This window comes from Scardinius erythrophthalmus (genome assembly GCF_964197995.2).
Source record: "Scardinius erythrophthalmus genome assembly, chromosome: 23".
NCBI lineage: Eukaryota > Metazoa > Chordata > Actinopteri > Cypriniformes > Leuciscidae > Scardinius > Scardinius erythrophthalmus.
Window position 1 is genome coordinate 4,580,773 of NC_138243.1, and position 14,530 is coordinate 4,595,302.

Sequence of the window (14,530 nt, forward strand, 5' to 3'; positions counted from 1 at the left end):
CCCGGGCAGACACACACAAACATGGCTGGTGCCGGGCTGTCTCGCTCACCTAACCACCAGAGAGGAGTTCGACATCTGCCCACCCTGACCTCCACATGATCTCATCTCAGTCTATGGGTCATGAACATATTCCTGATGTAGGGAACTTATGCTCATAAACATCGGTAACTGAAGCCTCTAGCTTCACTTTAAACATGAACGGCTGAATTCAATAAGCTTCGATCACGCTTCTACATCTTTACCTGTAAAAATCATGAGACTTCCACTTGGCTCTGCACAGAGGGCAGATTAACGTGTCCTGATTTCTCCGGCACTCCTCGGCCCCTGAAACACAAACAGCGCACAAGAGATGTTCACATAACTCATCATTACATGAAGGCTGTCAGGGGATATAGGGCTAGGATGCTCGTTCAACAAACAACTAGGCAGACTTCAAATCATCTCCTGCGAGGAATCCTCATGTTATTACATGTAATCTGTCTTTTGTGAGTATTATGACAGATTTGTGCAATATTAAGCCTATTTACTGCATTACCCAATTGGCTACATTTGGTAACTCAAATATCCCTAAGGGGGTGTTCATACATGACTTCTTTTTTTAATTCATTCAGCATTTTTATGCAACAATCTCTGCTTGTTGAGTTGTTGGCTGTTTTAGCACGAGGGGAGATCATTTGAAGAGCTCTATAATACAGACAATGAATGAGCATTTAACATTTGCGAAACAACATTTAAAAGATCTTCCAAAGCCTTTATTCTTGACACTATCTTAATATTTACTGCCCTAGCAATATCCGTGTTTACATGGACCCTAATAATCTGTTTGTAATCGGACTAGAAGCACAGTGCGAATAAAATAATATAAAAATAAAAACACATTACTACGTCAATCGGAATGAATCGGCCAAATCCGATTAAAATTTCATTCAGATTATAAGGGGTGATTTAAAGCTTTCCTAATCCGATCGAGAGCACATGAAAACACTTGATCTGATTGAAAACCGAAACTGGAAAGTACTGCTCATGTGTAAGGACGTAATGTGTTATAAATGAGTGTCCCGTCATTCTACAATTCTCGTTCAACTCATCGTCTGTGAAGTGGAGCACCATAACGTCCCATCAGTCCTTGTTTCGGACTCTCATCCACAGACGCCTTGTTTTAGCTGCGGGAAGGGTTTTTAACGGTTTGATTAATATAAGCAGCACGGCACAACGGTTCATGCGCTCGTCGTCTCCTAATTAGGACCCGAAAGGATAAATGTTATGTCTGCTCTTTAAAACAAAAGAAAATCAGAGCGGTTAGTATGCACAAACATCGGAAACTTGAAGCTTGTGACGTATAAATGCTCACATCAACCCGACCGTTTTATTTAGTGTTCATGTAAACATTACATTCGGATTCATTCCGATTGAAACAAAAGGTGTCCATGTAAACGTAGCTACTGTCTTTATTACCAGACATAGATTTGGAGAAGATGCAATCAAATGCCTGGTAAATGTCCAGAGCATTGGTGTAGCTGAAAGAAATGGGCAGAAAAGGCTTAAACACGCTCACTCCGGACCAGGCCTGAACTGTTCTGGGCTAATACTGTAAATGTACGCATAGAAAGGCTCTGGAAGTGTCCCTCCTGTGATGTGGCCAGATTCAGAAGTCCATTCTAGTTCCTGTGACTACTCTAAATAATCGCAGTAGGTGATGTGGGATAATCTGGGATATGACCACTGATATTTCTCTTGGTACTTACATATGGACATGCAGTGATGGTGGAGTTTGTTTCGGCAGCCCTCTTCACACACCGTCAGACTCTCCTCATCCAGCATGTCCAGCAGACAGATGGGACACATCTGCTCCTCCTCATCCTTCATACTGCTCACAAGAGTAGACACACAGGCTCAGTTTTAAGAGGTAGAAGAAAAAAAACCAACACGATGATTGTTGCAATCAAAATCTTAAAATACAGTGACAGCCCTAAACCATGAATGATAGGACCTCTTTAAAAAGAGCAAGTAAAATGAGATCCACAGTCAGGGACAGCCTAACATCACACAGTTCAACAGGATAAGAGTCTCTCGAGCTTTACCGACCTGCTCTCGTTGCTGGATGGGGAGGCGCTGGAGGTGCATGATGTGTGCGAGTTGGACATGCGGGACACAAACTTCTGGATGGTGCTGCGTGACGGAGCTTTGATGCGTGAGCTGCGCCGATTGTGGTACTTCTGAAACAAGCTCTCCACCTGAATGAAAGCAAAGCATGAGTGATCTCTGAGCGTGAGGACAGGCCCAGAGCTCTGGCTGGATCACGGTCACCTCACCTCGAAGTTCTTGAGGGTCTTGCGCCACAGCAGGGGGTCTGACGGCTCCAGCTGGAAGACCCTGAGCATCACGAAGAGCACGTGGATGCAGAACGTCCCTCGCGCACAGCTACAGGTCTGATCACACACAACACAAGGGGAATCATATTATGAGGAATAACTAAATATTAATGTAAGCGACATTAATATACTATATTAAGCAGTGAGGAAACAGAACCATATTTTAAAAAATCTTTAGGCTACCAATTTTCATAAATACCAGGGCTTCCCCCGACTAAAGATGTTTCTAGTCGACTAGTCGCCGTTCATTTAAGCAGTTCATGTTTATATTAATTTAATTACGTAAATATATACTGGGGCAGATTAAATACCTATTTCACACTCAAGCGCACACATAAAGCTCGCCGCAAAGCATTGGCAAAAGTAATGATTATAAACGTGTTGGAAAAAATAGCAAGGAGACATTTTTATTGTTTATTAATAAACTAGTGTTTTCTGAGTCAGTGTCGCTGCAAAGATGAAGTTGAGGATGCGGACTCTCATCTCCGCAGTAAAGTGGACACACCTTTAGAGAGAAATGCACCTTTCATGCGGATTACATAAGCAGAGAGTATTTGTAGATATTTCAAGCTTTCTATAGATGTATTTCTCATGTCTGTGAGCCAAGTGGACAAAATTAATATTTGGTTGTTTCCGTAGTTATCAGGAAAAAATGCAAGTGATTGCGCCGGCGCCTCCATGTCATGCAGTAAAGCACACTCTACTTCAGCTCAAACACTTGGGTGTGCACCTAATAGCACACATTTATCTAGGATAATGATAGAGTTATGTAGCTACTACTTTCATGTTTCAAATGATAATCCTTATTTGAGGTTGATGGATGATAGGTGAACGTTTGGATTTACTGCCCGACATACAGTAATTACCACAAGAACCCGCCGATCACAATCTGTCCGTCACAGACTGCGTCACTTCGCCAATTCCTGTGGAGTTTTTCTTTTTTCTGCGACTAACCGACTAAAAACATTTTGGTCGACTAACGTTTAGGAAGTAAAATAGATTGATTTACTGAAACCAACCATAGTAACATGGCAGTTCAAACACGGTTTCCCCTGTGATGTCCAAACACACTTCAGACTCCATGAAAACGGTTGACAATCTCATTTTTTTTGTCCTTTACTCTACTGATGTATGACGACACTGAAATATGTATTTGTCTCAGGGAACCAATTTCCTACTAGCTGTTCTAGTTCCATGCCTAGTTCTATTATGCGTTTCTTCTCACATAATGCAATCATTTTAACTTATCAATATCATACTTCTTGATATGGCAATCGATGTGTCGGGGGCCTGGTAACCTTTAAGTGTTTTTCTTTGACTAGTGCATTGTTCAGGACTTATACACGTTGGATATAGGGATATGGCATACCTGTGGACCAATGAACACCCGGAATTTGTTGTCAGGACTGTCTCCGCCAATCAAGAATGAGTTGGGTCCTATTTGCTGCAGCAGATAGAGGCGGGCTCTCATGACCTTGTTGACCCTGCGGTTGGTCTCCTCGGGACTATATGGGGAAAAACCATCAGGGGAGGGAGCTCTGCGGGGGGGCGTCACCCTGCCGCTCTGTAAACACACATTCAGAGCACATTTTTAAGACCACATAAATGAAAATGTCACAAACTCCATTTAAAACTTTAAAATTTCAAATTTAAATTTAATCCACAAAAATATCATTATCATTATTATTATTATTATTATTTATTTCTAACGTCATGTCAGCAACAAGGCAATCTTTATGACAAGAACAAAGTGACTAAAAGTCATACAATTAACAAAAAGATGAATACAAGACAAAGATTATAAAATATGTTAAAATGATGGTGGTTCTTCACCTTTTAGTAAATAACCATGTGTGTATTTCTAATTACCTAAATGGCACCTAGTAAAAACAACTTGATCATACCTAGATTTGAAATTACTGAGGAAAGCCTTATACTAGGATTTATTTCATGTAACATATCTGTGACATTCGTCCCATCCCATCTGCCACATATGAATATAAGAGTCACTGGTCTAAGGTCAGAGGGGGAAATCTGACACTCTGAAATATTGAACGTTCATGCATCTTTTACGCATCATCCATGCATTGCTGTTAAATTTACCCGGTTGATGGAAAGAAGCATTAACACATTCTAAAAACGCATTCTAAAAACGCATTCTAAAAACGCATCTAAAAATCTAAACAATTTGTAACAAGTTATCCAGAATTATCCACTGTATTTCTAAGTGCTCACAATAATACAGTGCATGCTCATCACCGGCACATTTATATCCATGATGACTTACTTGTGTGTGAACCAGACTTGCAGAAACCCAAAACATTCATCTATACAACAACAAAATTCATGCCAGCAGAAGACAATGGAAATGTGACAAACTCACAGGCACTGGGGAGCCTCTCCGCCTGCGCAGACCAGGAGAATCGGGCTTCCCAGCAGTCCTTGTGGAGGAGGAGGATGAGGATGAGGAGGGTCCAGGAGAAGGGCTGCGATGGCCTCTGCTGTGAGAGGAGGACGAGCTGTGCCCGTCGCTGCCCGCCTCAGTGCCGTCGGCTCGCAGAGGGATGGGCTTCACAACCTGTCACACACACACACAAACACATCACACACTGCTTCCATCCCGCTTCCTGTGCTTCATTTGATCTTTGATTTTGTCTTGTGGGGATGAGTCATATTGGCCAATATGTGGACATTGAGATTATGCTTTGTATTACTAAAATTGATATTTCCAGTGAGAAAACATTAGTTAAGGGTACGTTTACACGACAACGATTAACTAAAACTGGAAAAGTTTTTCCTTTGTGTTTCTCACGTATAGACGACAACGTTTTCAAAACGATCTCCGTTCACACTGATCAATGAATGTCACTTTGTAAAGAAACACTATGCATCTATGGACTGAACATGTAATACACATGCGCATGATGTTTTCACAAATTCATGTTTTCGTAGTTTACATGGAGACTATAATGGTATTGTTTTCAAAAGTTTGCGTTTTCAGGCCCCCAAATGCCATTACTGTGTAAATGAACAGCTAAAACGGCCAAAAAGGTTTCAGCTTTTAGTTGAAAGCTGTGGTATAAGCGGCCCCTGAGTGTCCAGCCCCAGTGAAACTGCGGTGGAGCGTTCGAGCACACAGTGTGGAGTTCCTCAACAGGGTCAGCTGTAATAATGCTTGCGTAAGGAAGGAAGGCCTGCGGCTCTCAGGAGGAGACCTGCACAACGCCTCATTTCCCGTTCCTTACTCCAACCGGTTTTCTGCTATCTTTGGTAACAGGGCATCCGATCCAACGATTTAACCATTAACAGTAGTTAACAATAGTTAACTAGCCAATTAATCCAGCGATTTAATTGTTAACTGTAGTAATGTAGAAATCAGTAATGTACTGAAGAATCAGTAATGATGCCATATGAATAAAACTGGTGAAAATGGTGATAATGTGTTCTGCCTAGACATTTATATTTATTTTTATAAATATATTTAAAAATCTCAATCTCAATTAGTCTACACCACTTAATCAAAATCAGTTACTTTACACCATTTAATCAAAATAGAAAAAAATCGACATAATTCAGAGCATTATAAAATTAACTTCAAGCTAAAACAAAACAATTAAAATAATATAAATATAAATATATAATATAAAGAGAGTTTGAATTTTTTTATATGGTATTCCTCAAAATGAGCCCCATTATAAGCAATGTATGTGAGGACATGTATGTTAAAACTACCCTTTTAATTAAATTAATTCTATTAATAAAAAGAAATAAGATCTCAATAGTAATATTATTAATAATATAGTAATAATATTTTATTTTATATATTATAATTATTAATATTATAAAATAATATTTAATATTTTAATATAACTATTATTAATATAATAAAACAGTAATATAGTAATATTAAAATAAGGTTTAATTTGTAAACAATCACATTAGCTAACATGGACTAACAAAGATTAATTGTATAAAGAATTATTGTTTATTTGTTTAGTTTATGTTAGTTTATAAAATTCAATTGTTCATGTTGTTCATAGCGCATTAACTAATATTAACAGACTTACACAAACTTGATTTAAAAAGTGCATTAGTAATGTTGATATGAACATTAACTAAGACTAATAAAATGCTGTAGAAATACTGAAATGTACTAATGTAGTTAACTAATTAAATCTTTATAATTGTTACCAATATAATTTTATTAACCTTTTGTCAAACTAATTGCAGAAAAATACTAGTAATGAACACAAAATAAACTGAATCTAACATGAGCATAACAGTAATGGACGTGTGCAAAACTTGATTTCACCGGTGGACTGCCTGAACTGCCAGTTGCCTGATCTTAAGGTCGTAAGCAAGCCCTGTATAATTAGCCTGGTTACGGGACATGTTCCTGCATCAATAACAGCGGGATGTAGCGCAGCACCGTGTTAAAAACTGCCCTGTTTTAGACGTGATGTGCAATACGTATTTGGAGATGTGCAATAACTGGTGTGGTGTGTTGTGTTCGCACCATCGGGCCTCTCCTGCTGCGCCGCTCCAGCCACTCGCTCTTCCAGGTGGGCATGCAGGTGGCCTTCAGCTTCTCCCGGATCAAGCGCTCCTCCGGCCGGTCCTCCATCTTCTGCAGCCCGCGCAGAGTCTCCTTGCTCTCCATGTCCCGGCTGCAGGGAGACAACACACTAGCATCAGTCTAAGGGTCAGTAAGCAAGTGCGTGAACGTGTATTTCACCACATTTATCCCTTTTCCACAGTTTCCAACAGATATGTCCCAGCAAGCAGCACAGACACTAGCGGGCGACCAATATGGACTCATTTATTGCCAATGCCGAAACTGTCGAGAGGAGGGTGGCCAATGGCCAATATAAAGACGATAAATGTGATATCACACTATACATTTAGTTATTTAAAATCTATTTAAAAAGTAAATGACACATGCAATTAAATTTATATATTTTTTTACATAATATATACTAAATTAGAAAAACTATTTGAAAATAAATAGAAAGTGGCAAATTGCCACTTTTACACAGTTTATAAGACATAACTGTTGAACAAAAGACTAATGAAGCTCATGTGTATCTGCGCTGGCTGTCAAATTCAAGCTCTCAGCACTTCAAGACTCATCAGCTGATGCCATAAATAAATATGCTAATTATCAGCATAGAAAATGCACCTCAATGCATCTCTCTTGCAGTCCTAACAAAGCTCTCACAGAATTTGCACACTGTACATGTCACATAGCAAAAGAAATACTCACACACAAATGTGTTGTTTGTTTGCAGCCAAAGTTGAATGTGATGAGATGTAAAGACTGGTTACAACAAAAAAAGACAATGAGCCAACACCACCACACTGGTTTCACTGGCTGTCTGCAGCAGCGCATGCATTCATTTAGCACACGCTTTTATCCAAAGCGACTTACAAATGAGGAACAACACATGACATTTATCATATGCAGTCAGACATGCAAGCCACAAATAAACAACTCTTAAAAATCAATCGGTCAGGAAAAACTCACAGGTCACCTGTGTGAACCAAAGGTCACCTGTATGAACCAAAGGTCACCTGTATGAACCAATCAAATCACTCACTGAACCATCAGTAGCTGTTTTCATCCAAAGTTGTGAATTTATCTTATGGGTAAAATTGGAATATCGCATAAAGCATTTGCGGATAAATATTGTTGCTGCAATCAGGCTCTTTCTTCCTCCATCATAAATGAGTGTCTCTCAGAGTGTCAGACGAAACACAATAACCGCTGTCATGCTCTCTTGCGTTCGGATGCTGGTGTTCGGAAACGCAATCGTGTGAGACGCTTCTGGAGGGAATCAAACCAAATCATTCTGATCCGATGACAAATGTTGGTTTGGTCTTTCTGAAACGCCTGAGTCTGAGATGCTGTGATGTGATTAGTTCACCACGACAATCATTCTCCTTGATACAATATCATGCCACGATACGGTTATGGTTTAATTCAATTAGAGGGCCATACATTTTACGACATTATTTGCCTATTTTGACAAATGCAACCAAAATGTAACCTTTACTTGAACTCTCCTCAATCATGTGTCCCAATTGGAACATCCCCAAAAAAAAAAAAAAAAAAAAACCCTTTAGTTTTTAAAATAATATACAAAAATACAGAGAGCGTTCAACAGACATTGCTTGCATGAAAGTGTCAAAATGTGCATCTTAAACAATTTTGACACGTTGCATCGATACATCATATCATTAGTCAACTGCTAGATGCCTTGATCCATATGCTTGAATCGTTACACCCCTTCTAAACGATTGCATGTTTGTATAACAAAGCGAGGTTCAACATAAATATGCAGAAAAGAGTTTTTGCAATAAATGGTTCTTAAAAGATTTCATGTTACAAAAAAATAAGTATTTTTGTACAGTGCATGGAGGAAACTGCGTTATCTCTTGCCATCTTACCAGTCATGCATCAGTTTACACAAGATGAAGATCACGACTGAGGGTCTGATTAAACATCATTAAAGTGGATGTTGGAAAAGCCCCTGAACCGCCCGACAGCGAGATGAAGCCTGAGAGAGAGAGTCGTCTGGAGCTGCGTGTCCACATGTGGAGGCGGGATGGGGAAGGAGCATCTCCAGCTGTAATGAGCAGGCGGATCACGGGTGTTTCTTCGCCTCTTTCAGGATCCTCTACAAGCAGCAGCGAGTGCTGCAAAACAACAACAACCCGGGACAGGAAAGCCAGGCTTCCTGCCACATCACACGAGGAAGTGTGCTGACGTCAAGCTCGGCTCTTTTGCAGAAGCGTATCGGCTGACCAACTGATTGTTGAAGCTCGTTTTAACCTCAAACACTGTTCTTCAATCATGGCTCTAACATTACAGAAAAACTGCTGATGTTACTTTCTGTAGTGTCTCTAATGCCGAATACAACCTCTGAATACTGACAGTAAGAATAAAATACTGCTTATGGTTTATTGTGTCTATAATGAAAATGAATGGAAATGGAAGAGCAGAAATATGACGACAGCTGCTTGTGTTTTCACTGGACTGGTCAGCTGGTCAATTAACAGTGGTTAATAATGGAGGATGGGCACTAATGATCGCCAAACTTTCTGCGATTCTTAAGGTTTGATTCATAACACAGCAACACAAACCACACAAGGTGACTTTCAGGTCAATGCAACACTTTTTATAAACCGTTTTTCCCCTTTCAAACTGCTAGATACATCTGAAATGTAAAAGAACACAGAATCTCGACATCTCAACGTAACTCTTTTAACTTGACAAGCTGTATTATAACATGGCCAGCCGTGGCTTCAAAACAGAAAGTCAGGACGATAATAGCGCTGTAAAAGATAATTATGGTCATCTGCAGAAAGGCATTAGAGACACTTTCTGAGTGATATTTTCCATCAAGTTCACACGATGACACAACATGATGTTTTGAGTTTTGTAACAGGGCTCAGCGAAAAATGGAAGGGAAAAAGATGTTAATATGTAAATTTAAAGAAAAACTATTAACCCCTCTCACCAGCACTCAAGTACAAGTTTTAATATGTCCATCCATCCATCCATCCGTCACGACTATAATCTCTCCTAATAACAGTGTGCTGGACTAGCTGTCTGTCACATAATGCAATGAGGGAGTCATATCTGTGCCTGTATGTAATTAACGAAGGCTTTGAATCGATTACATTTCAGTAATTACACACACAGGCTTCTGGGATTAAATTATACTTAACATTAAAAATTACTGACACTGAACACCCAATTAAAGGTGCAGTATGTTATTTCTCAAAGTCGTTGCTGAACATTGTTGATATTTGAGATCAACCCAAACAAACACACCCTTCCCTTCATTGCTCCGCCCCCAAAGCCCAAACCCAGTGTTCCTCGCGTGTGGAGCAAATCAAAGCAACACTCTCTCCAGCGCTGGACAGCTTTTCTAATATTAATGCGGATCCTAAAGCTCTTTCCTGATCATAACGCTTAATTTCCCAGTGATATTCCTCTGAGCTTTTCTCTTTTGTAATGTCTCTCAGCCATCTCCCTTTCTACAGTCTTTCTTCAGATCTCCCTCCTGCTCGTTCTCTCTCCTCCACCGTCATACGCCCCTAATGCTGATTGGCTACACACGTTGTGTGTTGTGTCGGTCCGACCAACTTTCAAACAGCGTTTTTCAAACATCGCTTACCCCACCTTTAATATAAAATTAACAAAGGTAGTAGATTGTAAATAACAAAGGCCAGGATTCCCAGTACATCAGTAGCACTTTATTTTACAGTCCTGTTCCCCATGTACAGTGAGGAAAATAAGTATTTGAACACCCTGCTATTTTGCAAGTTCTCCCACTTAGAAATCATGGAGGGGTCTGAAATTGTCATCGTAGGTGCATGTCCACTGTGAGAGACATAATCTAAAAAAAAAAAAAATCCAGAAATCACAATGTATGATTTTTTAACAATTTTTTTGTATGATACAGCTGCAAATAAGTATTTGAACACCTGATAAAATCAATGTTAATATTTGGTACAGTAGCCTTTGTTTGCAATTACAGAGGTCAAACGTTTCCTGTGGTTTTTCTCCAGGTTTGCACACACTGCAGGAGGGATTTTGGCCCACTCCTCCACACAGATCTTCTCTTGATCAGTCAGGTTTCTGGGCTGTCGCTGAGAAACACGGAGTTTGAGCTCCCTCCAAAGATTCTCTATTGGGTTTAGGTCTGGAGACTGGCTAGGCCACGCCAGAACCTTGATATGCTTCTTACAGAGCCACTCCTTGGTTATCCTGGCTGTGTGCTTCGGGTCATTGTCATGTTGGAAGACCCAGCCTCGACCCATCTTCAATGCTCTAAATGAGGGAAGGAGGTTGTTCCCCAAAATCTCGCAATACATGGTCCCGGTCATCCTCTCCTTAATACAGTGCAGTCGCCCTGTCCCATGTGCAGAAAAACACCCCCAAAGCATGATGCTACCACCCCCATGCCTCACAGTAGGGATGGTGTTCTTGGGATGGTACTCATCATTCTTCTTCCTCCAAACACGTTTAGTGGAATTATGACCAAAAAGTTCTATTTTGGTCTCATCTGACCACATGACTTTCTCCCATGACTCCTCTGGATCATCCAAATGGTCATTGGCAAACTTAAGACGGGCCTTGACATGTGCTGGTTTAAGCAGGGGAACCTTCCATGCCATGCATGATTTCAGACCATGACGTCTTAGTGTATTACCAACAGTAACCTTGGAAACGGTGGTCCCAGCTCTTTTCAGGTCATTGACCAGCTCCTCCCGTGTAGTTCTGGACTGATTTCTCACCTTTCTTAGGATCATTGAGACCCCACGGGCCGTCGGTGAAAGAGGGAACTCTGATTGGCTGTTCAGCTTAGTGAAGGAGGCAGTGCACGAGAATAATAGCAAAACAGCAAGCAAAGTCAAAACGGTACAGATAGAAGGCTGTTCTAATGTTACGTCATCTTACCTGACTGTTCCTTGGCGAATATTTCAATATTAACATGAGCGGAGTGGAATAAAGAAAGTGTTTAGCAGGTGTGATATTCAAAACGGTAAGCGCGCACTGCTTTGTTTACGTTTGTGTATTTGCAGCCGGCAGCGTCCGTTTCCCTTTTTGAATAACGAATATAGACGAATATGTCTGCAAAAATAGACAGTTGTCTCATTTACACGCAGGCGCAGAACGCACTTTCTAGCTGACAGTCGGCAGGAGTTCTCTCGGTGTGTTCAAGTGCACTTTTTACCCCGACGCGAGGCGACAACACAGTCGGCTTTCATCAGCGCTAGTTCGTCGGCGTCGGCTTGGTGTGTTCCAGGCTTTAGTGTATTACCAACAGTAACCTTGGAAACGGTGGTCCCAGCTCTTTTCAGGTCATTGACCAGCTCCTCCCGTGTAGTTCTGGACTGATTTCTCACCTTTCTTAGGATCATTGAGACCCCACGAGGTGAGATCTTGCATGGAGCCCCAGTCCGAGGGAGATTGACAGTCATGTTTAGCTACTTCCATTTTCTAATGATGGCTCCAACAGTGGACCTTTTTTCACCAAGCTGCTTGGCAATTTCCCCGTAGCCCTTTCCAGCCTTGTGGAGGTGTACAATTTTGTCTCTAGTGTCTTTGGACAGCTCTTTGGTCTTGGCCATGTTGGTAGTTGGATTCTTACTGATTGTATGGGGTGGACAGGTGTCTTTATGCAGCTAACGACCTCAAACAGGTGCATCTAATTTAGGATAATAAATGGAGTGGAGGTGGACATTTTAAAGGCAGACTAACAGGTGTTTGAGGGTCAGAATTTTAGCTGATAGACAGATGTTCAAATACTTATTTGCAGCTGTATCATACAAATAAATAGTTAAAAAATCATATATTGTGATTTCTGGATTTTTTTTTTTTAGATTATGTCTCTCACAGTGGACATGCACCTACGATGACAATTTCAGACCCCTCCATGATTTCCAAGTGGGAGAACTTGCAAAATAGCAGGGTGTTCAAATACTTATTTTCCTCACTGTATATTATAATAAATAACATTTAATTATAATATATAATAGTATTACATTTTATCAAAAGGCATAAAAATTGGTATCGCTAGTTTGGAGATTGCTGTTTTAGTTCTTTTTATAATACCATTATTATTTTCCTTGCTTATTTTAGATGTTTATTTGAATAATTAATGCTGTTGTTATTAAATACATGAAAAACTTCAAGCCTCATGCACTTCATTTGTATCCTTGTTTTAACGGGTTTATTATTTATTGCAATGCATTTCTTTGTTCGTTATTACTCATTATTACTTTTTTTATTACTATTATGCCATATTTGTAATTTCAATATTTACATGAACATTTACCCTTTCAAATGAGTATGCGTGTTCATTAGCATGTGGTAACAGCACTGCTATGGAGAATCATGAAATGCAGAAACCAGCGTTTGAGAATAAACTTCATTTCGCCTTCATAAACAGTGAGGAATTGATCTTGTTGCTCAAGACAGTTCTGATAAACATTGTGCATTAAGCTGCAAACGGTTTCAAGTATTCCATTGTATATTTACTGACTCAAACGCTAATTTTCGCACTCAGTGTTCAGTGCGAGAACTGTGCGACTTCAACGCGACCGCAAACCGCCACATGAAGCGTGCGAGCGCACAACAGAGCGCCTCACTCCCACACTGGGAAAGCAGCTCTCACGAGCCTGAGCCGCAGCGAAACCGGAGAGCAGGAATGCACCATCTTTACTCTGAATGGGAAAGTCGGTGGTGGCCAACCCCTGCCTCTCAGATAACAGCTATCCCACAGTGCCATGGGGCAGGAACAAAGAGGCATTGTGGGCCGCGCAGGTGGGCTGTGGAAGAGCCAGCGCTGGGAATGCATCTTGGGCTCCACGTAAGCCTAGACTGCAGGCCTGTAGCGGTGCACACCCTTTCTCACGGGCCGCCCGCTCTCAGCGCTCCGGTTACGCCAGCACAATGTGTGCGCCGGAGGGGCCGAGCGCTCGGACCTCAGTCACCACTCTAAACATACACTGAACTAACTAAACCAGCAAACAACAAGCCATAAACTAACCCTTCTATCAGACAGACAAAACAAAAATGACTGATAAACAGCGACGGCAGGCGTATCGTGAAATGCTCACAGCTTTACCCATCAGCAAACAGAGCAAAGCCTTCGGTTAGACTCCGGCTCGGCACAGTCTGGACATGGATGAGCTGGATGAGGGGTGTTTGAGGAGGGATGAGCTGAACTCGACAGGACTACGGCCCTCCAGGTCTGAAGATGCCCATCCGGGCTCTACTTAAGCAATATAGCTCTACTTTTTCTTAACCCTTGTGATGTGTTGAAAACCCTATAACACTTGTGGTGTTTCCGGTCAAAAATGACAAAACCAAAAACATAAAATCACTCGTTAAGCTATTTTATCACCAAATATTGGATTAAATCTTTTTGTCAACTAAGATTGAATCCAATATTTGTGATAAAATAGCATAAGAGATTTATAAGCTATTTATAAAATTTATAGGCCGGTCATTTTTGACCAGGAACACCACAAGTGAGACTTTGTTCCATTTTGTACAAAATAAAATTATTTCAAACCAAATTTCCTGGTTAAACATTAAAAAACACTAGTGTGATAAACAGAGCAATATTTTTTCATATTTC

The 14,530-nt window shown here is 40.6% G+C and overlaps 1 protein-coding gene across 2 annotated transcripts in view; it reads right to left on the bottom strand.

Moving 5' to 3' along the window:
* Nucleotides 1-14,530, bottom strand: part of map3k1 (mitogen-activated protein kinase kinase kinase 1, E3 ubiquitin protein ligase) — a gene marked incomplete at its 5' end in the record, with an annotated part of 65,566 nt that overhangs the window by 23,606 nt on the left and 27,430 nt on the right. The window contains 8 exons of one of the 2 annotated variants that reach the window (XM_081354705.1): nt 243-324; nt 1,746-1,867; nt 2,086-2,234; nt 2,313-2,429; nt 3,742-3,936; nt 4,756-4,950; nt 6,889-7,039; nt 8,820-8,945. In XM_081354705.1, coding sequence (XP_081210831.1) covers nt 243-324; nt 1,746-1,867; nt 2,086-2,234; nt 2,313-2,429; nt 3,742-3,936; nt 4,756-4,950; nt 6,889-7,039; nt 8,820-8,830 — 1,022 coding nt within the window. Of the gene's footprint in view, nt 1-242; nt 325-1,745; nt 1,868-2,085; nt 2,235-2,312; nt 2,430-3,741; nt 3,937-4,755; nt 4,951-6,888; nt 7,040-8,819; nt 8,946-14,530 lie in introns of those variants that run through there. The other variant, XM_081354704.1, reaches the window with a different exon arrangement.